Source organism: Colossoma macropomum, unplaced genomic scaffold (assembly GCF_904425465.1).
Source record: "Colossoma macropomum unplaced genomic scaffold, Colossoma_macropomum, whole genome shotgun sequence".
In the NCBI taxonomy this organism is placed as follows: domain Eukaryota; kingdom Metazoa; phylum Chordata; class Actinopteri; order Characiformes; family Serrasalmidae; genus Colossoma; species Colossoma macropomum.
Genome location: NW_023494805.1, coordinates 22,792,588 through 22,818,381, shown reverse-complemented (window position 1 = coordinate 22,818,381; position 25,794 = coordinate 22,792,588). Strand labels below are relative to the sequence as shown.

Sequence of the window (25,794 nt, the reverse complement as noted above, 5' to 3'; positions counted from 1 at the left end):
CCACTGTAGATGTGAGCCCGTCTTGGCCTCATTCTGTCTGAAGACGGAAAATAAGTATGATATGAAAACTCAACTCAGAATCTTTCCAAAAGCCCAGGGTGGACACTTGCTCCTGCATCTTGGGGGAAAAGGGGATTCTCCTCAAGAAGATGTAACTATGAGTTGTTTGTCCATGGGAAGAGCAAGTGAGACTTGCCAAAGATTCCATTAACAGTAAGGACCATCTTGAATCATGTTTACTCCGTGTAGGATGTGTGAAACAGATCGGTCCAGGATTTACTGAACCTGCTGTTGCCCCTTCACTGAAGGAAAGACCCAAAAGATTTATTTAGCCCTAAAGATTCATTAATGGGTTATGTTACCATGTGGAAAGCCAAGATCCATATCCACTCATTTGCTCGTCAGTCTTTAGATGAGACACTCTATGCATACTTCTGTCCTTGCAATGAAGTAACTAAAAACTGGCTTCATTTATACTGAGACATGCCTTTAAGCTAATTTGTGCACTAAAATTTCTAGATATGTACAGGGCGTGAACAGAACAGAACTGTGTTGCCACATATTATCAAGTACCTACTAAGGATGAGGGACCCTTTCATTTTAAAACAGTTTCAGTCCTTCTTGGAATGCATTTTTACAAGTCCTTCATTAATCAAAAAACCTTTAGTCCTTTTAAAGATGAAAGAGGTGGAAAACCACACTATATTCACATGTATTAGATACATAAAGTGACAAACTGCTGTTGTTAGTATTTTAGAAGTATATATATGGATGATTTTGAAATATGGGGATATCACAAGGTGTCAGTGCCTGACATTACAAAACATTGTAATACTCCTTGGTAGTTACCTGACTTTGTATTACAAAAAAGCAAAAAAACAAAAAAAAACAAAAAAAAAAAAAAACAATGAATGCTCACAGCAGTTGTCAAATTGTCTATTGTGCAGTGTTTGGACTGAGAAATTAGTCTGACTAGCAATGAGTCAGCATCCATTTCGGTAGGTTAAGAAGGAAAAGACACTTTCATATTAATATAAATAAAATATACCATAATCATTTACAAAAATGTGTTTATTTGTTGCGTCACACATTATAATTAACATACTATTTATTTTGAAATCTGAACAGAAGTAGTTGCACACAAAACAACTATAACAAAATAACATTGGACCCATCCATGAATATTAATATAAAAAATCAAAAGAATTTAAACTGTTGATCTATTTAATCTGATACAGAAGTGTGACTGGACAATGTTTTCTCTGTTCCACACTGAGATTTCAGCTTCTCATAATATTTCTGCAAGACAAAAGGGAGGGAGGGGAAAAAGCAAGCAAACAGAATTACTTTACTTTCTCTAAAGTAATTAACGGCTACAGTGTCTAATTTTCATTAATTTATCTAATATAACTTCCATCTTCTATGTACAGAGCAGTGTATGTATGCAGAACAATAGTCAGTAATTGAGCAATGTATATAAAATGTTACTGTGTGCTGTCTAATACTGTGACCCTAATTAATCACATGACGTTCAGCAACATTACAAAAAAGGACTGTCTCAAAACAGTTATTTTATTAAAGGTATGTACATCCCTAAATGTAAAAATGCCTGAAAACAGCTGTGAGGTATACCTGCATGCTCTGGTAATGTCGTAAGCTGCTGCAATGGGTTTTCTTTGCAGTCTCCTCACTGCCATAAAACAGAGAGCAGAGCTTGCAGAAGTAGCCTGTCCTGGGAACCACAAAGTCCACACCTGTGGATCACAGAAAAATGAGGATCAAGAGAAACTCTTCTTACAGATAAGCACACACACAAACACACAACAGTATTCAAAACAACCCGCAGAGAAAAAGAGGAGGGAGGAGTAAGTTGTGTTATTTGCATGCCTTCTGTGCACCTGCTGCCTATTCCTATCCTATTCTTGACTGTGAAAACATCCCTGGTGGGATTATTCCCATTCAGTCAAGATTACTACCACAAATAAATCAATCATGAATACGATGTATTTTGATAGTGTAAATCAATGGAAAAAAATGAAAAAGCACCATGCCTTTCAGCCTTCACAGTGTAGTAATTTGTTGGCTACAGGAAACATGTCTTTTCTCATGTTTTAAACATAGCACTCTTCTTTTTTTAACAGAAAGACAAAGCACTACAAAGTGTAGGATGTCCTTGTTAAAGTTGTGGACCTTAATTCTAATTTTTATTTAAATTCATTTTTGTCCCCAAAACAAACAGGCAATACTTCTATGTAAGTGTGTAAAGTTATATGCTAGCTAGCAATTGCCAGTTTTCTCATCATCAATGATTATGTAGTAGTTAAGCCAATGAGGAGCAGGATGTCTATACTTTCAAAGAGCAAGTAAAATTGATGTGAATTTGGCAGAATTTGTCCATAACATGTTTATTAACCAAAAAATGGTGTTACTATTTTACAAATGATACAACCAAGTTATTCTAGTGGCCTGTTAGCATAGCTGGACATGGTTACTCCATTCTTTTGGTATTAAGTGCTACAAGAGAGAAACAAACTTATCTTGAGTGGCTCTCTTACCAATGGGGTTGTCTGGGCTAAAAGGGGGAAGAATAAAGTCTTCAGTTATTGAAGGTTCTGAGCAAGGCCTCTTTGATTCTGGCTCCTGGTTTAGCTCATCATCTCGCCTCTGTTTGGATTCCTCTGTAACACAGAAAGAGAAAACCAAAATAATATAGAAGATTAAATTAACAAATGTTATCAGTGGCCCAATCTGTGTATAATGTGAAAGCTTAACAGTGTTCAAAATTTCATATTCGTGTTTGTGTGAAATACTGAGGTTACAATCAACATCGTAATAATACTGACTTAAGGTAAGGAGACAGAAAAAGTGCTTCATTACTAAAATGCTAAAACTTCAACACAAAGTTTGTATCAGTCACCTTTAATTGCTGCTCTTTTCTCAGGAGAGACGGCCCTGGTGTGCTTGCTTATGACCTCTTTTTCATCAACACTGTGCTTCTCTGTCCCAGGTGTCAGAGTCTCTGAGTCTGGGGAGTCTGAAGCTACCTCTGCTTTCAGATTCTGGGATTCTGGCTTGAGGTATTCGTCCTTTGTGACCGAGGATGACAAATCAGTGACTGAGGCTGTCTCTTCCAACGAAAGCATCTCAGGTGTTTCTTCCGTCTGGTCACTAGCCTTCTCCTTTTTCTTTCGGCTGGATTTCCTTACTATAAACACAGGAGACAAAACCAGAAAGCATACTATTATAAGCATATATTGCACCCTACTGTACATCTTTTTTATGAAGTCACTGAGCTGCTTGATTTTGTAGTGACTTATTTAAGCAATGATTAAACAGATTTCACTACAAGTTACCGGGCGTCTGCCGAGCTCTCCTCTTTGGCCTTCCACCCCTCCTGGTGACAGGTACCTCATCCTCCACTTTCTCTTCTTGCTGTTCCACTTCCTCCTCCCCCACTTCATCCACAGTCACAAAGGTCATTCTGCGCAGGGCCTCTAGGTCACAGGCTTCTTCATCCAGGCCAGATGATCCTGCAGGCTCCTCTGGCACAGCTGGTGTTTCAACTTCAGAACAGGCTTGCTTGCTATTGTCCTGCTCATCCATCTCCTCATCATCACCTCTTGCCTCATCCAGTGTAACAAGGGTCTGAAGAAATGAGCAGAGAAGAGACCAGCAGAGTGAGTCATCATAGTATGTCAATCCCTCCAGAACAGGTTATGATTAATGATAGAGGGAATACACAGACAGACAGTAGGCCTGCGAGACAGGGCAATGTAACTGGATAGAGTCAATGTTTTTTTAAATATGTAAAGCACGGTGTCATAGATTTGAAAATCTCTTGCAGTCTTAAGTTTCTCCAGCAAAGGGTGCATGGTTCATGGGGTTCATGAATCCACGTTTGCGGTAACATCTACTAATACGACGTGAAGTAGTGTTCAAAAGTGGTTTGGTTAATCAGTATTATATTACTTAATATTTATTTTTACAGATTTTCATTTAAACAAAAAACATCTAAACTAAAAATAGAGGAGAAAAAAAGGACGTCTAAAAAGTTAGTCTAAACTGCAGAAGATGGCACTTATTGGTTGGGGGGGGCACATGTTCAAGAATTTTTTTTTACTAGAATATGTAATGCTACTTATCTTAACAGTCAGAGAAACACAAATATGCTGACCTCCGGGTTGAAAGAGTCCTCATCATCATCATCATCTTCCTCCTCAACAATTTCATCAAGAGTGACCAAGCCCCGAAGTTCTTTCTCTAAATGCTCTTCTTCAGCTTCTGCTTCATCACCTCTCACCTCATCAACAGTCAAAAGTGCTTCAGGGTTTTCACCAGCTTGGCGCTTTAGCAGCTCCTCCTCTTCTGCCTCATCATCAGGGAAATCCTCCTCTTCCTCACTGACCTCATCAAGGGTTACCAGAGCATCTTGGGCCGGAAGTTCAGGGATTGTGGGTACTTGATTGTTCACTCCTTCTTTTACCTCAGTATCATGGACCGCAGTCTGGTGCTTGGCATGCGACTCTTTTTCTTGTACCTCAGAAGCTGGAAGAGGTTCGTCCTTTAATACAGTAGCAGAGGAATCAAACTGGTTTGTATCAAGTAGGCAAGAGGGCCCATTTTCCGTGGTCTCTTTCTGGGTGAGAGAGGCTTCTTCAGTGCATGTAGGAACACTGCATTCTTTGTTCTCATCCTGTGACAAAGGTTCTGGTGTTGATGTTTCTGTAGGCATACACTCTGTCTTTTCTGGTTCACCAATGGCAGGTTTGATAGTTTCTGCCTCCTGTAAAATATCTGGACTAACAGTATCATCTTCAGCCCTCTGAGGTTCTTCTACTTCCAGCTTTTCGGGCTCTGGTTTATGTCTCTTTGCAGGTGTGGAGGCAGTTGTGGGGGCTTTGAGCTCATCTTGGGCAATCTCATGCTCAGGTGAGGGTTCAGTGCTAGCAGCAGTGTCCTCTCCTGGCTCATCCACAACCTCATCTACAGTTACAAACTCATCTAGGTTGAAGGGGAAAAGTTCTTCCTCTTCTTCTTCTTTTGGCTGAAACAGAACACTCAAGCAATAAGCGACAAAGTAATACTGACTAAGTAGAATGGGGATGATAGTCAGGCTTCTCAACTCACCTTTTCTGTTTTCCTTGTTTTTGAAGCAGTTCTCGAGGAACGTGTACTTCTCCTTGTGCTGCGGCTCTGTGCAGAAAAAAAGGAATGAAATCCTAACACTAGAGTGAAACATCTTAATTTGCATTTAATACAGACCAACAACAGTTTTAACAGCCAATTCCTTTTGTAGGATATCAGAAGTATTCTAGATTCCCATAGCAGACGTCTACTTACCTTGTAGCGATCCTCCTCATGGCCCCTTGAACTCTTTGAAACTGGACTGCTATTTGATCTGCTATTGCGAGACGCAGTAGAAGAACTTGAGGATCCTCCACGTCTAGTGCTGGGGGGTCCAACTTCTGGACTACTTTTCTGTTTGTGTCTAGATGAGGATCCTCTTTCTGGTGATTCATTGTCTCCAAGTTTACTTTTAGATGCAGAACTTTGGGATTTCTTTACCTTGGCAGCTTGGGTCTTCCGGCAGTCAGCATGAACAGCTTTCTTAGGCACCTGTGAAGACTCATCTGCAGCGATGTGCTTCTTCGTGCTTGAATGAGCCTTATCTGTAACTTTCTCTGGCTCAGTCTTTTGCCTGGCTTCTTCTTCAGCACGCCTCAAAGATGACTGCAAACGGCACTGATGAACTGCTGCTTCCAGAGCTTTTAAAATTTCTTGTGTAACAGGAGGAAAGTCCAGTGTCATATCATCAGAAGGAACAGGTGCTGGTTGCGTATTGTTTTTTTCAGAGAGCTGGCTTTTGTCACAAGCTTGCAAAGTGCTATCAGTTTCAACCGGTTCATCAACCTTTAAGTCATCTTGAATTTGGGCTTCATTTTCAGTCATAGTATCAGGAGGCTTTAAATCATCCTGTGTGATCTGACTACTCAGTGTGGATTCCTCTACAGGGATACTCTTAGCTTCCAAAGCTACAGATGTGGCCATAAAAATGGGCTCTTCACTGTCATTACTGCCAACAACCCCAATTTGCCCATCTGATAAGCACTCAGCAATGTTGTCCTGTTGTGGTCCACTATTTGTAACCTCATCCTGTTCTAGAGGCATGTTCTCAACACTGGTAGCAGCCTCAGCTTGTGGTAGATCCTGGCTGTCCGCGGATGCTATTTCAGCACTTTCAATTGTGTCTATGGGTGCTTTTTCATCATGCTCAGTTAAATCCATGTGTGGTTTTTCACCGTGCTCAGTTATGTCTTTGGGTACTTTTTCATCAGGCTCAGTTGTGTTCATAGGCGTTTTTTCATCATGCTCAGTTTTGTCTACAGGAGCTTTTGCACTGTGCCCAGGTGTGTCCATGGGTGCTTTTTCACTGTGCTTGATTGCATCCATGGGTGCTTTTTCACTGTGCTCAGTGGTGTCCATGGGCACTTTTTTAGTCTGCTCTGCTGTGTCCATGGGCGCTTTTTCCCTATGTTCAGTTGTGTCCATCGGCAGTTTTTCAGTCTGCTCAGTTGTGTCCATGGGCACTTTTTCCTTATGTTCAGTTGTGTCCATCGGCAGTTTTTCAGTCTGCTCAGTTGTGTCCATGGGCACTTTTTCACAGTTTTCAGTTGTGACTGTAGGCAAGTGACAAACCCCTGATTCCTGGGTCGCCAACACGGTTATTTCTTTGGTTTGAGTGGCATCAATCTTGTTTTCACCCTGGGCGATGCTTTTAATTGAAGCTGTGTCAGTAGTAAAGCTGTCTGGTTTAGAGTCACACCTTTCAAACAAAGTACTGGTGTCCAATTTAGAGTCAGTGTTTTTAAAGGGAGTTGTTACGACAGGTGGGGCATCGACTTTGGAGTCAACTTCTGAAGCATTCATAGCTTTTGCTATATCAGCAGATGCTGTTTCTGTAGTAGCACTGGTGCCCACCTCAAACTTTGCTTCATTCTGAGCTGTGTCTTCTGCTTTAGCTGTGACAACTTCAGCACAAATGGTACCTGGTGGTGAAGCTGATGTTGGAACTGAAGTAACATTAGGAGCTGGAGCTTTGGTAGGTTTAGGTTTAGCTTTAGCCCTTGGCCTAACCCCCACCTTTGGAACTGGTTTAGCCCTAACATACAAGAGGGAGAATGGAAGCAACTGAGCTCATAACATCTACGTAATATAACAAATGTACATACATAATAAACACTGGAACATATAAAAGATAAGAAAAAAAGATTTGTCACAGATAATTGGGATTAATTTCATAGTTAGTTGTTAATATAAATACTGTGTTTAACACATAACAGAACTAATACCTATAACTGCTAATTACTACATAAACTAATTACCATAAATAGGATAATTCCGATAAACAATAAGGACAGTGAGACATCTTTCCAAAGTACTTTTAAAAATTAACTTATCGATTTATGTTCTTTCTACATTAGATAATGTTAGTTTGCACAACGATAACATATACATTAGCTTCACAGTAGTTACTGAATAGTCTTAAGATTAATAACTGAATAATATTTCTACAGCTTAATTACACAACCTGCAAATTAGTTTTGTAGTAGTTACTAAATAATTTACATTAGATACTGAAGAACATGCTTTTGTAAATTAATAAAATAATAACTGCATATCTAGCCTACAGTGTTTTTTCACTTACCCTTTTGCATCAGGTTTCATTTTCATCTGTAATACAAATAAGAGAAAAGTCAAATACTTTGATATTTTCACTGATGATCCATATTTCATAAATAAGTAACCACCAGAGTTAAATGATTAGAATAATCAAATAGTACCTGGTCAGAAGCCTTGGGCATTTTGGCAAGTTTGAACGTAAGGTTTTTATTCTGTATGATACATGGAAACTTGAGGAACCGACTATAAACCGATCTAGCGATAGCTGCACTGTTCATTTCAAAAATGATCTGAAAAAGATAAGGGGAGATTGAACACACAAAACATCAGATGCGATGTTTATTTTTCACATTATAAACACAAGCACTCTGCACTTGCTTCCGACTGATTAGCAATTGTCTAGAACTGTGACACCAGACGGGCCACATATTTTGCTGTATTTCGGCTCCAAACACTCATTAACCAAGTAGTACATTCCGTACTACGCAATCCAAATATGTGAGCTTTCTAAAAACAAAATCATACAAGAATGGTTCAAATGGTGGAGAGACTGATATTTTGATGATTTTTTGTCACTGTTGTGTGTAAAAGACGTTACAGCAACAGTCAGTCTGCTTTTCATGGAAGAGTAGCTTCCCTAAGCTAGTCTGTAAGCATCCCTGAAAGATGTTTTGGGACACAAGATTTAATTTTCTTTTTTAATAAATACTGGCCTAAGTAAAAACTGATAGGGCACAACAGTCTCCTCACCCACCTCTTGTAGTTTAAAGCCCAATTTTTTGACACTTGATTACATAATCAAGAGTTGGGTTTGTTATTTCTGGATCCACAATGTGCTTTCTTTCTTTCTTTCTTTCTTTGTTTGTTAGAAAGGCTTTTCTGGTGATGAGAGTTTGCAAACTTTATGCTACTAAACCTAACACACTTCAAGACGACTGAGGACTGGTTTGATAATCACTGCTCTGGAAAAGGCCACAGTCACTGAAAGTACAAATGACATTACATACTTACCCTGCCATTGAGGGGCAGTGTCTGCCTATATGAACCAAAGCGTTTGATGAGGTTCTGAACTTCATTGATTGCTCCAGTTCCATTGGGCACATTCCCAACTGTGAGGAGACGTTCAGGAAGCACAGCAATTTCCTGGGGCTGTGTAAAAAAGATAAGCTATGTTTAAACAAAATGTCCACAATTTGCAGCACCACTTGGCACAAGTTAGTACTACTACTACTACTACTATTTTTTCTACAATTACTGTTAATACATTCATACTAAGCTTGACAACAGTTCTTCCTAAATCCTTAGCATGTCAACACAAAATGAACATCAGTTTTTGGAAACCCTTGGAACAGAGTAACTGTAGTAAGAGAAATCCAATTGCAGGTTTACTTACAGGCAATTTCTCCATTCCCATCAATACTCTGAATAATGATTCCTGGAGAAGCAAAAGGAGACGAGTTAACTAAATTACCACAGATACACAATTTTCCAATAAAAATTCTATAAGTGTTTTTTGCAGTCCACTCTGCTTCTCACACTGCACTCCACTTGCCCCTCCACAAACTCTGCCTCAATGTGACCAGTGCATGTCTTTCCTGCTCCAATTACTGTTACAGGTAATTTAGCTCACAAAACACTTGATCATTAGTTGATCATAACTTGCTCATCATCACATGACGCAGGTGTAGGGAAACTACATACTGAGTGATGTGTTGTACTGCAATTGTATGTTTGAATGGCACCGAAACACATTCCAACAGCGCTTTATTTTAACAGTATAGTAAATAACTAATAGTTGATAGGTAAATTTGTAGTAACTGCTACAGTATTTTCTTGTACATATTATGAAAGTACATGGTAACTTGCGTGATGAAAACTACCAGGTACGTACAGAAGTACTTTGCTACAATTGTATAATTGCTCAGAATATCATAGGCCAACATAGACTTTGCAAATAATAAAATAACTGGTAGCTGCTGTTTAATTACTGTGCACAACAAAAGTACTTTGTTTTATAGTCCGATTTTACCACACTGTTAAGAGTTAGTTAAGTACTGACTAATATGGCAATAGAGTACTAAAATATAAAACTTGAAACTGTGCAGTATGTCTCCAAAACTGTGCAAGAAACACTGTACTAGATGGATGCATATTTGAGAGTCAGAAGGCAATCCAGGCATGGACGTACAGTGTAATTAAGATCAATGGGCCGTGTCATCATCGTGATGTTTATCTCTTTTTCTTGCAGCTTTGCAGGAGTCTCTGCATATGTCTTCACCAGTGCCTCTGCTGCCTGTGTGTTAGGCATCTCCAGATATGCCTAGAAAAATTACTTATTCATTAGGAATCTATTTGCAGTAGTCATTTCTTGTGAGAATTCAATACTTAACATGCAAAAACAGTATTGGTTTATCCCTAGTGCTGCTCTGGTACACAATTTTTTTTGTTGGCCTGAATGTTAACTGTACCTTTTGCTGAGTGACTGCTATGACAGGTGTTGAAACAAAGCCATGGGGACTAGCAAGGTTTTTGAGGTCTTCTTCTGTGACTCCTTTCTCTGGAAGACCAGTTATTTCAACTATGTTTCGCCTCCAGGGAATTTCCTGTAATTAAGAATAATTTTTAAAAAGCTTCACAAAATCAACATGGCAAAGCAAGCTTACATATAATTTAAGGTGGCTCTAGGGATACATAAGAGACTAAAACAGTACTGAAGTAAAATAGTATACCTTTTTCACGATCCTCTTAACAGGAGTTTCTCCTTAACAACAAAACATCAGGTTATAAAAGCTCTGACTCACAAAACAAGCAAAATATATAAATAAAAAATTATTTTTTTAAAACAAACAGAAGATGTTAAAGCTCACCTGGGCCTTTGGCAGGAGGCTTGGCCTTGACTGCCTGTTTCCCTTTAGCTGACGTCTTAGGCATGTCTTTAAATTTAGCTGCTTGTGCTGTCTTGCCCGTGACCCCCTTTACTTTAGATGGTTGAGGTGTTCTTGTTGTGTTGTGGTCTTTTCTATGTTGGGTAATAAAGCAAGAAATTTCATACCATATCATAAATGTGTAGAGAACTCACACTAATCCTTATTTATATATGAAACAAATCTTTCAAGCAATAAACAAAAACACTCACTTCTTGACAACAGTTTTTTTCTGATGTTTGGAATCCCTTGGTTCATCTCTGGCATCCTATACATATAAACAGAAACACCTATTTGGTAACAGAGCTTAGTTTATATTAGTTTGTATTGATAAGGTCTATCAGTCTCTACCCTTGACAGTCATACCTTTTCCATACAGATCTCAATAAGTTTGCCACGCAACTTCAGATCCTGACATCTGGCCAAAGCTTTGGCATCCTCTTCTTTCTCCATACACACTGATGCCTGCCAAATGAAAAGATGTGTGATCTAGACATGCAAACCTTTAAAACAGTCATAATTATATAATAGACGTCAATTTCTGACAGCAGTGGCTGTTCTTGTAGGTTCCTTAACATTAAACCATTAGCTGAACTGCAATACCAGCTGCAGTGAAGTGAGAACATTCAGTAAACAAGACTGACTGCTGAACAGACTAAGCTGTAAGTAAAAAACATTGCATTGACTAAAGAAAATAATGTACACTAGAAAACGTCATCCAACATACCTCTGAGATGGCTTTAAGCAGGATGGCAGTGTGAATCTTGCCAAAGGGCTCAACAGCAGTGACCAGCTCTTGGTGGGTGGTGCCCAGTGGAATGCCCTTCAGCCTAAGCAGGCAGGATGTCCCAGGACCAGCTGGCTTCTTAGATTTATCACTCTAAAGAACAAACCCGAGAGTTCTGTACTTCTGTATGTCTTTCTTAAGCAAATAGCTTAAACAATTAAAATCACTGATGTAAAAAGTATGTGAATATATAAGTTTGTGAACTACTTAGACTGGAAAATGTTACAAAATTTCTAAAGGCATCATCACACAGTTACTAAATGGAAAAAATTCATTACATCTACATTGAATTTTATTCAACGTTTTACAAACTGCACTACACTAAGTCTAATTAAACAGACCTAATAACACTCACTTCGTAATGAAACTTGTAGTTAGTGTTTTTAAGTATTGACAAGATCCACGATACACTCAGAAAAGCGCACTGACATAATTTATTACAATGATAAAATGTCATTTTCCACCCCCGCCTTCTCATGTGTTCATGTAACCTTTTCAGTTAAAACTGTTATTCTGAGCTTATTAAAATTAATTCTGACTAAATAAAATGTCTCATAGACTACCTTGGAGGAGCTGGTTTTTGGGGCAGATGAGCTGCTTGACTTTGAGGATTCGCTTCTTTTAGCGGAGGGAGAGGAAGATCGCTTCCTACTGCTGCTGCTCTTCACCGATGGGGAGGAGGAACTGTTCCTCTTTTTGGCCAGTTCAGCTAGAAGCGCTGGGGCCAATGACTGCACCATTGCCTTCAGACTACTACTGCTAGTTACTGAGGACAGCTCTGCAACAAGAGAACCACATACAAGTTGACTGTATATAAACACAAAAACAAACAAAGAAACAAACAAAAAAAACCTGAACAAGACAAAAAAAATAAAATGACTCATCTTACCTGATGACTGAAGAAGTTTTTTAGCTAGTCTCTCACTGCTACTCGATCTCTGCTGGCGAGAAGGACTGTTCCGACGGGGGCTCACTCTACGAGAACTCCGCACAGGAGAGCGCCTACTGCTGCTGTAGCCTGGTGATCTTGATCGCCGTCCGGGAGGGGTGCGAGACCTCCGTCGGTATGAGGGTGAACCACCCCGAGTCTTCCTGGGGGGGGACCGGGATCGGCTTCGAGAACGGGACCGACGGTACCTCCGAGGGCTTCGTGAGCGGGAACGAGAACGCTGGCGACGGCTTGACGAACCATGGTGACGCTTGGGGCTAGGACTTCGAGAGTAGGAACGTGAATGGCCATGACGTTTTGGACTGCGACGTTCCAACTTCGGCTCAGCACTGTAACAAAAGCGCATTCATGATAAAACTACAGATTAATGAAACAACTAGAAATAAATAAAAAAATACATAAAAAAGAAAGACATTTATTCTTAGGGCATAGAAAAATTTCATCACTCACCTAGTAACAGAAATTGCCTCCACATTCCAGTCGGGATATCTACGAAAATTATGTAAATTTGTAATTACTTATTATTAAAAAAAATTAATAATAATAATAATAATAATAATAATAATACTACATTTAAATGAATTTAAACTTACTGTTTTCTCAGACGCCTACAACTTTCAATGTGAAGATTTGTGTTCTGATGTTCAATCCAATCCTGTCACAGAAAAAAAGTCAAAGAATAGTGACAAAGTCCAAAATAAACATTTTGCTGTCCAGGATATTTAATTACTTATTAACACTGCATAGTCTCTACCTGCTGTTACTTTAATGTTCTAAAAATTCTTCAACGTGTGAAACAACATCAGGTTCCACTTTTTAGAAAGAAATCCAGTGGAAAAGTTACAAAATACAAAATACAAAAAAAGGCAATGAACATAAACATTGCTTTATCAAAGCATGATTAAAAAGACTGTGTACCACACCAAATAAAGTAAAATAATCACTAGTCAATGAAGTTTCATACTTCATATAATAAAATACATTGGTTAGTAAATAGTCATTCATACTGTTGCTTAAAATGTCCTTCTTGGAATACAGTCCCATTTTTTTTACCACAGGTAGACTACAGATTACAAATTACCTAAAAAGGAAAAAAAAGAAAAAAAAAAACAGGCCCTAATTCGCTCCAATAAAAGCGGTGATTCAGTAAATGAAAAAGTCATCAAAAAGGTCCGCTGAGGTTTCTTCTCACAGGTCACTGACTTCTTCATCTTGAGTGATGTTCAGTCCAAAACTCGTGATTAAGAGAATCCCGTTCCACCACAGTTCATGTTTTCTGTGTGTCCTTAAGACCTTCAGGAAATACACAGTAGTCTTCTCTCCAACAAGAAATGAAACTAAGTAACCCATGGCTGGGAATAGCCAGGTAACAGCCAGTTTCATCACATTTAAAACTAACCTGCTATTTCCAGCACTTTTATCTGTTCAATCTATCGCCAGTCCTCCACAATTTAGTGACATTAAATACATAATTTCAACTGAATTCTCAGAAGCATGAGAAAGCAATTTAAACCAACTTAAAGAATTTTACATTACTGCTTTTTCATTTTATTTCATGTTTTTTTTTTTACATTTTTAAGTCACTGTGAGGCAGCACAAAAACAATGAGTCACTTCACACATCATGGAATTTAGACAACAAATTTAATAGAAATGTTTCAGAAATAAAACTTTATGGTAGGAGCAGATACTCACCTTAATCTGGATACATTCTATGTTACATAGAGAGCATGTATGGGGAAAAATTCTTGGGGTAGCAGCTGAGTAATCGTTCATCATGGTGGGAGTTGGTAGCCTCTTTGCAGCTGGAGCAGTAACTGAAGTAGGAGGGAAGGCAGGGGGCCAGGAGAGTTTTGGACTTCCAGAGTCCAAAGGGATCATAGGCGCTAAGGGACCAACAGCAAGAGGAGGTGGCATCTGTGGTGGTCGACTGACAGGTGGTGGTATAGGCGTGGCAGTAGGCAGTCTTCCAGGGATTGTCTTGGCACCTTGGATCTCCAAGCTCTGTGAAGCAGATCTTGGATTCATTGCTGGAGGCTGCTGAAGCTTTGGAACCATAACTGGAGCCTGGACAGGAACTTGGACAGCTGGATTTTGCAGTGGGCGCTTGGTTATGTCAACATCACTGAAGGATGAGCCTGACACTTCCCTCTCATACTTGGATGGCTCTTTAGTAAGGCGGTCATGTGAATAGCTGTCTGATTTCTCCTCGGGAAAACCAAATTTACTAGAATGTCCATAATCAATGACTTTGCTTTGTCGTGTCTCAGAGACCAGAAGATCAGATGAAGTCCTCAGATCAGGGTCAGGGACACTCCTCTTGGCCTTGCGCATGCGGATGTCTCGCAAAATGAAGGGCAGGTTGTCTGGAGTCAGTTGATCATCAGGGTAGTGGCTAAGCAGCTCGAGATCTTCACTTGAGAGTCCAAAACTTGCCAAGATGCTGCTGGCACTCTCTGAGGTATAACGTGTAGGCTGGAGTTCTGGAGGAGGCTTGCTGTCCAAACTCCTTGGACCTCCACTGTTGCCAAAACCTGAAGACTGGAACAGCTGTGAAGAACTGGAGGAATGACCTATATTCGAGGAAGCAAAAAGTTTACCAGGAGCCTGGTAAACAGTCCAGTCCACATCATCAGACCTTCCCCGAACGCTAGACACCGTATAACCACTGCCTCCTGGAGGAAGCACCTCATCTCCAATGTCTTTCCTCAAGCGGGGATCTGCTGATTTCGGCTGTTGCAGCATTTGAGTAAGCAGTCGCACTTCCTCCCGGGCTCCACGAATGTTCATATCTATCGCGGCATCAAGATCCTGGGACACATGCGGCTGACGCTGGGCCAGTGGAAAAGTCATCTGCTGGTTTACCATCATTCCTCCATGAGGACTAGACATGGAGTCAGGGCCAAGACGAGCTCCTCCAGTCTGTGACCCAAGACCATACTGCCCCGTTACCATGGATCTCTGACCACTGGAGAATGGTCCTCCACGGGGATTATACATAGGATGGGACATGGTAACTTTGAGCAGGTTGAGCAAGGTCAGGGCAGGTGAAGCAATAAAAGGAGGGGTGATGTTTCCGGCAGCAATCACATTCAGCTGGTGAAGTGCCAGCTGAGCCTTTATCTGGGCCAACTGGAGGGAGGCAGGTCCAAATAGAGGCGGGCTCCTAAAGTTGCTCAAGGAATTCGTAACAGGGGGCACACAACTTTCCAAGAACAACGCAAAGCTGAAAAAGTTGGGGGAAAAAAACACAGACAGGGTTATTGGCTTGCTGTCTTCATGTCTAGACACGAGGGCCAAGAAGCCTGCGATTTTTCCCCCCTTTTCTGCCACACGCTTAGATTTTTTTCATTCAATTGGACTCAGCTTTTCTGGTCTTCACTGAAGTGGGAAAAACAAAGCAAACAAATTACATAACAGACAGGGGATTATTTACTGTACGTTTAAGAACAAGGATGGCCTAAGCCCAATGCATAAATTTGAAGAAGAAGAAAACAGGCTTAGGAACAGTAGTCACACAACCTAACACAAAGTTTTAGATTAAATCCTTGTTAGGGCTAGCCCAAATATCATTTTACAGTTTTTAAATGTGCAGAGATATTTCCAAACATTACTAAACTATAAAATGCTTCTTCTTGTCTGATGCTAAAACGCCTAGGACAATATGTAGGGCATGTAGCCTAACGAGCAACAGGCCTACTTGGAGAGGGATCGCAGCACTTACAGAACTGAGACAAGTTCTCTCAACTTGTCATGCCTCCATAGTAGAGCTGCATGACGTATCCCACTTTTTCCATCATTCTACTATGAGATTCCCAATGTGTATACAGCAAAGGATTACGATAACAGAACGGACACAATATTTCACAATCACACATCAGGCTTTCTGTCTATATTGTGTTGTCCTACTCTGAAAACCAACATAACAAATACTCAGAAAATCCGAATTTTCCCAGGCCCGCCATAATCCCTGGAACAGGCCACAAGTCAGAATTAAACAAACAAACAAACAAACAAAAAAAAGATTACGGAGGGAGAATTTCCAAACATTTGCAAATGTAAGTGATATATTCCCACAAACAAATTCAAGACATAGTTCTGCCATTTAAGCAGTTGATTCAAGATTTTAAAAAAGAAAAAAGAAAAAGAACCGTGATATCATTTGAAAGAGAAAGAAGTAAAAGCAGGACAACACTAATTACATAATATTACAAAATTAAAAACTATTACAAAATGTTGCAAGCACCAGTAAAGTCCAGAAATGCTCGCAATGAAAGATATCAGGCTTTCCAAGTTTATGTGCCTATTGTTACTTTGAGGTGACCCTTACATGTCTTTACTCATTAAAGAATCAAACCACCTGTATAAATCACCTTAAAGTAAACATAAAGGCTTGAGTATTGAGATTGATGTGTTTTCACTAAATACCCCAGTATTTTACTGAATTTGAAGTGTAGTTTTGAGGTTATTACAAAAACTTAAAAACAAAAAAACTTTTTCCTTTTGCTTTCACTAACAACTGAGATGTATCCAAAATCACTGATATGGCAGCCGCCTACAACAGCTTAGCTCCATGCTAAATCTAACACTGTTGACCTCGCAAATCAAAATGTTAGTCTCAAATGAGTCAGAATAGCAGATCTCTAAATCAGGGCTGGTTTTGTTAACATCACGGCTTACTTTACCTGAAACAGGTAATCCTTATCCCTTTGCAAAATCAGTATATTATGATCATCTCCGCCTCACTGCTGACAACCTTCAACACGGCTTAAACTGATTTTTCTGTAATGCCTGAAACACCATCAGCAAGCAATACTCTGAAATCTATTTATTGTATTAACTTTCCCCCATTTTACTTATGGCCAACATCCACTGTGACACATCAGTTCCTCATCACAAGTCAAATACCACCAATCTATGAAGATAAACGCTGTAATATGCCTTTTCTGAAGCATTTAAGCTGCCAAAACCTCTCTTAGAAAAACTAAATTCAAGTATCATTAAAATACTACCACTATTACTACTACTACTACTACTACTACTACAAACTAAATTCATTTACTAACCAACATTGTATGAGGAACAAAACACACGATAAATCATAGTTAAGCAGCCAGAATGTCTTGGTACATCTGAAACAAAACAAAAAGTAACTACAGTGCAGCAGTACTTCTGTACAAGGAATGCAAGACCATATTCCGGAGAGTACAGGGAGTAGATATGCAGGGAAAAACATAGGCTCACTATTTTTGAAGTGATAACCTCAAGTAAACTGAACGCTGATAGCTGATGTGCTCTACAGTGAACATACAGTGTTCATGAGGCTCATCAGGCCTACTTAGGGGGTCAGTCCGAGGCCAGCGCTCTCTATTTCTCTGACAAAAACAAAACAGGTGACAGAAGGTAGTCATCACGGGACACTTTCACATCTCACAGCGATTATAATGCTTCAGAAATATGCTAAATATTAGCCATTTAACGCAAAACCGTTCGTCCTGTCGCTGTTCCGGACGGAGCTAGCGTTAGCTTCTGAAGCTACAGATGCTACAAATACTCTGCAGCTCTGCTGAGTCTGACTGAATGTACAGGACTTTGTCATAAGCTCAACAGTAAAATAACGATACACAAGTAAAAATGGTAAAAATGCGCAAGTTGCATTTAAGCAAAATAAAGGTTTTGCTGACAAATTAGTGAAATGTTTGCAGGCCGCAGACTGGCCTTCTCTGAGGGAAACAGAAACCGAGAGCTAACTTTAACTTCGACATCACCGACATCCGAAAATAATAACATCTACGAACATAGGAGGGCTCAGCCACACCGCTGTGCTCCCCATATAAAAACACACACCTCGTATTTAATACCTAGGTCATTATGGTGGGAATCCCTCGACGTAAAGCGCTGGAGATTCAAACGCGCTGCTGTCCGATCAGATTTTGCTCACTCTGTTCACACTGCGCCCCTCAGCGGCTCCCTGACACGGCTTCACAGACCCGATTAAACCATTACAGAACCGCACAAACACAGATTCAGACCAACCAATTGAAGCGCGTAAAAGCTTAAAGGAGAGCTATCTTTTTTTTCAAAATGCCCCCATAATGAAGCAATTAAGATGTAAACAAAGTCATTTAGAGTGGTTTGATAAAAAATGCTCCGCTCTAGAGAAAAAAAAAGTCAAAATTGTTCACGGTGGTGGTTTTGGGAACCAGAGGAACGTCTGAAGAGTTTAATGCCTCTAAAAGCTGTATCACAGAAAGTTGTTACATGGAATAGCAAATGCTCTAACTGGCTGATGCCTGAGATGATAGTTTTTATAAGGTTTTGGCTTTAAACGTATTTTTAAAATCCAGTTATGGCAGAGATACATACAGGGTGTTGTAATGCAAAATAGTCACATATCACATATAAACTTAGAAAACACATGTAGGTTCACTGGTGGTTTGGGTAGTAAACAAGATCCCTGGTTCCTATCACCACCACTGTAAAGAAATAAAAGTTGGTACGTTTCCTACAATGCAGCTTTTGAAACCACTCTGAGTGACACTGTTTACATTTCAACTATTGAATTATGCAGAAATGATGGGAAATCTGTGTAATTCCCCTTTAAGGAGATTAAAAGATTAAAAACTGCAGATCTGAGTAATATGACAACAAATATAATTATTGTGATTAATTATGTCACAATAGCACACAATATACTTTTCTGAACATATCATGGAAATCACTAGTATTGTAGAACATTAAACAGCTGCATGTTTCATTATAAAGAGAGGAAAATGAATCCTATTTAACTGGATTTAGTGCAACACAGTATGCCAAATATCAAACAAAAATCATTCATCAATCGTTGATGAATCAATCGTTCGCAGATTTTAACAATGTAGCATTGCTGATTCCGTTTCCTCTGTTCCTACTGATCAGACGTCTGAAAAAATAAATATTGTGACGTCATATATCATGAAAATGTCTTGAAGTATCATGATATCATATTTTTGTCATATCACTCACCTCTAAGCTGCACACATTCTGACTATGTCTCATCATGCTCAAAACATAAAGTGCATTTTTCAAAAGATATTCTTAATAGACAACTATTAGCTGGCTCATGAAAGTTGCTGGGCTGACTCATGTTACCCAGGAGGTGGCAGTGTTTATCTACTGATAACAGGCAGGTGGAGCCTGAGGCCTAAAAGGTACAAATCACTCAGGGCCCACTGGACTCAGGCCCAGGGGCCCCAACCAGCATAGATTCATAATAGGTTTGCCTTACTTACAAACTGTTTACACAATCTAGCACGATAACATAACACAAGCCAACCAAAGCCCACCACAAACGTTTGCTCTGACAAAAATGTTTTGCTCATGACTATCAAACATTTTAGGAAGAGCCTCAGGTAAATGTCAGAACAACAGCAGAGCTTCAAATAAGGCGATTTTTTTTATTTCAATGAAGCATGTAGGGTATTAAAATGCAAGGATCCAATCAGCGTCTTTCTACTTGGGAAACATCATTAAATTCTTGGGTTCACTACCTGGCTTTCCATTTCTAATGGCTAGTTTGGAATCTGTTGAAGGCTCTGTGATTTGAATTCTTATCATTGGGTCTGAAGGCTGAGATACACCAACATTACTCTCGTATTTCAGCAGCTGAAACAAGAGATTTACTGATGTCAGACTTACAAGACCACTATTGTCATTGCCAGGATGTGTCTCATTGTTTTTCTTCTGTATTTAGCATAACCTAACTGCTGCTCCATGTCTCTCTGCCTTGTCATCCATTGCACACATGAACACTTTGCACAGCGAAAACTGCTATTGCTAGTTATTTTGCTATTGGTAGCAACGTGTTATCTTGCTACTCCTTTAGATCGCTGTTCATACAGTGACATGCAGAGTAAATTCAGAAATCATAATGTGTTTTCTTTCTGTATTATGACATATTTGTGAATAAATCAAATACTAAGACACTAGAGGTGAGTCTGAGTCAAGACTGAGACTTTGTAGTAGTTGAGACCGAGACAAGACCGAGGCTGAGACCAGATTAAGACCAGATTAAGATTTTTCTTAAAAAAGGAAAAGATTTTTCTTAAAAAAAAATTAAAAAAGAGATCTACTTAATATCTCCATAGTTTCTCATAGACATCAATTAAATCAAATGGAAAGACAAAGGAAATGTTTGCTCTCAGATATTTCTCCTGAGCAAAAGAGCCAAGTAATCTCACTTGTGTCTCCTTTTTATCAGATATTGTAATAAGATCACACATTGTTGGCATACATTTGCCAGGATAATAACACTCATGTTTATCTGCAGATAACAGAACTAAAGACAGCAGCTTAACAGCTCAATCCAACATCTCTTTTTTGTCTGATGCTATTTATCTTAAGAATCTTTAGGAGATTCACCAATACCATCTCCTGAGCCATCAAAGATCAACATTTGAGCAGTAAGATTTTCCTCTGGGAATCCAAAACTGTGCAGTACAGGTGGTGCCCCAGCACTGGACTGGAGAATCACTTGTGGGAGTAATTTTTAGGTTGTGTACTTCCCCTGTCTACTGTAACTTTCTGTACCTGCTTTCACTTAGTCAGCCACATTTCCATAACTCTTCAGGCAGGCCTCCTGCTTTAAGTGAGTTGACACGTGACATTGTGAACCAAAGCCACACAAGATCATGAGGTTAACTCAAAATAGTCACAGAGGTGTGAGTACATAAGGTTTTAGCACCTAATTTAGTCATGAGCTGCTCTAATTTTGGGACTCTGATAATGTCATGTCTCAGACAAGTAACTAGAGTAGCATCATTCATCTTGGTTGAGAAGTAAACTGCAAAGCATTTTGGCTCCATGACATAGCTGGTAATTGATGGCTTTATTTGTGCCCTTCTTTAACCTTAACCTTTTCTTCTTTTTCACTGGCTGATTCCAAGGAGTCAATGAGTAGTAGCAACTTTACACTGAGAAAAGAGATATATGAATGTTTGTGTACATGTAATTCTTACTAGCTGAACCATAAACGGACAAAAACATTTTTGACTTTATCCAAACATGAGAAATGACAGTGGGACACACTGTTTAATATTCAACGATATCCTGTGATATTTAAATCATAGACAGCAGGACGAGTTCTTCTAAATGTCATCACTTCTGCAGTACCAATTGGGTGTATGACTGTATTGCAGAGTCAGTCAGCACCCCCTCCTACCATCCCCCATGTCTCCAGGGGTCATGTTTCCTGTGAGGGTCTGCCAGTTCCCTGGGGAAACTTGAGTTATGTGGCTGACGACGTCAAACATCATGCAGGAGCAGCAATAAATAAGCCAAAGCACGGCAGCCTGCTATAAATCATACAGGAGGTGGCTCTATTTAATAAACACGTGCAGGTCATGACATTCTCTTCACCTCTTTAGGCCTATACTCACTGCTGCTTGTCTTTGTAAGGGTATGTTATAAACACAAGTGTTTTTGTTTTTTGTTTTTTTTCCCACACAGTCACTTGGACAACATGTTGCAGTCCTTGATGTGTACAGCCCTGTCATTTAGTGTGACCACAAGCTTTTTGCCAACCATTACTGGAAGTCAGATGATACACTTTATTAGTATGTTTAATCCACTGCTCCAACTTCTCAAAATTAATGATACCTGGAAGTAAGGTGGAACCTTGTTGATTTTGTCATACTGTACAGGACCTTTTTAACTGTGCTGATTTTGGATCATATCGATATTGTTGGGTGATATACTAGCGATTCAGTTGAAATTGACCTATTTCAGAACTATATAGTTTAGCTCTGTATAGTGTGTCAGACATATTATAATGTTGTTCGAATTCTCAGTGATAAATCTTTCTGTCATTCCCTGGTCATTCTCCAGACAATTCACAAGCACAGCGTAAGATTAAAAAGGTTGTCTTTATGTCACTATGCCAAAAAAAAAAAAAAAATGGAAATATGCCAAAACATTTGGCCCCTGTCTGTTTGGTAGTGCTGTGCGTCCAAGTGAGACACTTTATTCTAATCCACTACTAATCCATCCATAACCCAGTCGTAACAGCTCAGCACTAGCTGCAATATTTCACTCTCTCGTGCATTACTTTATCTTCTGACTCTCTCATGTCCTCACCTATTCCTCTGTCCATATTCTCCCAGTGATAAGCGATCAGTCATGGTTTCTGTCCAAGCCCTGCATAGTGACAAACTGTAATCACTGCAGGGGTCAAGAGCAGCAGGTAAGCGCCTGAGAGAGAGAGAGAGAGAGAGAGAGAGAGAGAGAGAGAGAGAGAGAGAGAGAGAGAGAGATAGATAGATAGATAGATAGATAGATAGATAGATAGATAGATAGATAGATATTTTATATATAGTCTACCATTCTGTCCCTTTATCATGCCCCCTCCACCCCTGAACATGTGCTCATCAGTCATCATCTACAAGGCTACACTCCCTGCTAGTGCCATCACACCGTTCACCATTTGTCTGGCCGTCCTCACTCAAGAATAAATGTCAGAGGCCTCCAGGAGGCTGTTAAGCGAACAGTTAATTGGACAAAATGAAAACAAATAGAGCCTGTAGCCTCAAGGGAAAGCATATCACTCAGTCATGGCCAGGGTCTCCCCACAGCCGGAGGCCCTGCTGACATGAAGATCTCAACTGAAACCACAGCTATTGGCACCCCAGCCTCAAAATCTTATTATAGCCTTATTATTTGTGTCAAATCAAATGATAGGGTAGTGCAAAATAAAACCTGGATGTGAACTTTATTGGCCTTTATGAGTAAGTACTAATTTATTCCTCACACACCTCACAAATAACATGATGCTGTACACGAATAGTGAGAAGAGGACTGCAATATTTCATTTCACAAATCATTCTCGGTTTGTAATCTTACTTATTAAACTGCACTGGCCCGTATGTGAGCCCACAATTCAATTCCGGACTCTCATAAGTACATAAATAACATATTTGATCCATAGTAGTGCTATATCTGACTATATAATGTAGTGCTTCTTTCTGATATCACAATCATATCAGTACTGGCAGATATTTCTTTGCTTTACAAAAATTGACCACAACATTGATCACTGCTGCCTACAACAGGGCCAATGGAAGGGTGTTTAAATTTGACTAATATTTCAAGCCAGTATTTGATGATGTATTTATTGTACTGCATAAGAGCAGAATTTAGGATTTGGTAAAGCAGTTCTACTGATCCATATTACTTGCATTTTATTCATTTTACTATATTTGTAACCCTACAGAATTACTTGTTTCTCTGTAATGCTAATGTAGTAATTTTAGAAATATTCATGCACTGGCATCAGCAGATACAGTTGTATGTAAAAGTTTGGGCACCCTGGGTCAAATTACATGTTTTGTTTATTTTCTAAGTGAAAATAAGTTAACACTTTCTCTACAGCGAACACACTTCTGTCCATTTTAATGCACAATTACTGTTGAATTGCTGAACTTAACATTGGGAGAGAAAAATAAAATGTGGCCTGTGTAAAAGTTATAGCGCATTTTATATTTTATGTTTTATTTAATTTTCCCATGTGTTAAACTCAGCAAATAAATAGAAATTAAGCACTAAAATGCATTAAAAAGCCATGTTTAAGTGTGTTCTCTTTAGAGGAACTTATTGTCACATCAAAACATGTTATTTCACCAGGGTTGAAAAATTTCAGATATTGGCATTGGCCCACAAATGACATTTTGGTGCATCACTAATGTAATCTCCATATATTGTCTAGTACAGGCATTTCAAACTGGGGACCTTCCTGGCCAAAGTGCTGTGGATATTAGCATTTACTCTCATTTGACGCTCTGAATTTGGTTCAAGAAGGCCTTGCGAATTAGCTGATGAGCTGAATCAGGTGTGTTTAAGGAGGCACCTTGCTGAAGTCTGTAGTGTTTTGGCCCACAAGGACTGGATCGTGGCACATGAGGTCTAGTAGTTACTGAATAATAAGTCTTAAGTTTAATAAATGTATAAGTAAGCCCACAGTTTAAGAGATTAAGTGCTTGGAACTTTATCATTTGTTTTTTTCAGTGTCTGGTTAAGGTTTCTTCTTAATGAAAGTCTCCTTCTCTTGAGCTATGGTTTCATCACCTCACTTAAGATGGATCTCATTTTCTCAGCACTTCCACACCTTCTATTTCAGGATGCACATGCAAACACACACACTAACGCAGCATTTTGACTAATCTCAGGGCCCTGGATTCAGAAATGTGCTGGCACATTATTTTCTTTACAGTGTCTGCAAGATTCAAACACCATGCTGTCTGCTGTATTTAAAATCACTAGTTGCCAAGTTTAGCATTTCTTAACTGTCCATCCCTCATTCCTCAACCTCCATAACTCAAAGGGATGAAGCCGCTTTAGGATAAGATCTAGACGCTGATTAGCCTATGCAAAGTCACTATCCCTTTTGTGTGACTGTAATCTAAAAATAATAGCAAATGCCAATTTAAACTAATAAGACATTTTATAGATCAGTCCAGAAAACAGCTTTGAATTACAGTCTTTTTAAAGATATACTGCTGAAAGTGTAATTTAAGCTTCCAGGGTCTCATTTTCCAGCACTCATAGCACCACCAAACACACTGAAGTGATCCTCTCAGTGTAAAAGAGAATTTCAGATCCACAGACTTGTGGTTGCACATGTGGAAGTCAAAATCAATGAAATAACTTTCCATTTCTTACATTTCACATGTGAAGTGTGCAAAACCACAAGTAATCATGTTTTTTCATATGCAAACAAGTTTCCACGTGATCATACATTTTGTCACGTTAACTGTTAAGTATTCCTCTGTTGTGCTAATGATGGTGTATAGTGCTGATAGCGTAAATAATTACATTTTTGGTTCAAAGATGCAGATTCTCGCCACTGATCTTAGCATTTAAATGAGTGTAGTATCTGTATATTTGTCACGTAAGGCAATTTGACTAATGCAGTATGCTTGGTTAAAGATAAAGCTCAAATATACCTGTGCTAAACTAATTTAATTAAAAAATAATTTTACATTTTGCATGTGGGGAGAGCAGAGCATGTACTAGTGCAGGGCAAAATGTAGCACAGACTTTTTAGGTAGTTAATTTGTGGTCAATAATCAATTACATTCAGCTTCTTTCTTCTAGCTGTATTTATGTTGATACATACATTTTTTACATTTAGTTAGGAAAGGTCACTGACATAGAACTGTACTGAATTAATTGTGTTTGCGTGAATTTACAAAACTTTTTAGCAACTGTTATCTCTTGCATCTTAGTCTGTTTCCATTAAAACAGGAATTCCACTCATTTTTATAATTTCTGTGTACTTTAATGGTTAATACGTACACAAAGTCATTCAGAGTGACTTTATGTGAAATGCTCTATTCTGTATAAACTTACTGATGTCTAAAGTGTTTAATTTCTCTAAAAACTACCTCATAGAAAGGTGGTACACAAAATGGTTACAAATGTGTT

General features: G+C 39.1%; 1 protein-coding gene across 2 annotated transcripts in view; it reads right to left on the bottom strand.

The window, feature by feature from the left end:
- Positions 1-1,053: 1,053 nt before the first annotated feature.
- Positions 1,054-25,794, bottom strand: part of znf638 (zinc finger protein 638) — a 32,832-nt gene continuing 8,091 nt past the window's right edge. For both annotated transcript variants that reach the window (XM_036596045.1, XM_036596046.1), the window contains 24 exons: positions 14,035-15,565; positions 12,934-12,995; positions 12,791-12,829; positions 12,281-12,669; positions 11,955-12,169; positions 11,332-11,484; positions 10,971-11,069; positions 10,817-10,872; positions 10,548-10,699; positions 10,410-10,441; positions 10,149-10,283; positions 9,869-10,000; positions 9,074-9,115; positions 8,692-8,829; positions 7,842-7,970; positions 7,706-7,731; positions 5,341-7,159; positions 5,128-5,193; positions 4,175-5,044; positions 3,354-3,645; positions 2,918-3,205; positions 2,556-2,678; positions 1,633-1,754; positions 1,054-1,299 (listed from right to left, as the gene is read on the bottom strand). In XM_036596045.1, coding sequence (XP_036451938.1) covers positions 1,225-1,299; positions 1,633-1,754; positions 2,556-2,678; positions 2,918-3,205; positions 3,354-3,645; positions 4,175-5,044; positions 5,128-5,193; positions 5,341-7,159; positions 7,706-7,731; positions 7,842-7,970; positions 8,692-8,829; positions 9,074-9,115; positions 9,869-10,000; positions 10,149-10,283; positions 10,410-10,441; positions 10,548-10,699; positions 10,817-10,872; positions 10,971-11,069; positions 11,332-11,484; positions 11,955-12,169; positions 12,281-12,669; positions 12,791-12,829; positions 12,934-12,995; positions 14,035-15,565 — 6,985 coding nt within the window. In that variant the 3' untranslated portion in view covers positions 1,054-1,224. The remainder of the gene's footprint in view (positions 1,300-1,632; positions 1,755-2,555; positions 2,679-2,917; positions 3,206-3,353; positions 3,646-4,174; positions 5,045-5,127; positions 5,194-5,340; positions 7,160-7,705; positions 7,732-7,841; positions 7,971-8,691; positions 8,830-9,073; positions 9,116-9,868; positions 10,001-10,148; positions 10,284-10,409; positions 10,442-10,547; positions 10,700-10,816; positions 10,873-10,970; positions 11,070-11,331; positions 11,485-11,954; positions 12,170-12,280; positions 12,670-12,790; positions 12,830-12,933; positions 12,996-14,034; positions 15,566-25,794) is intronic.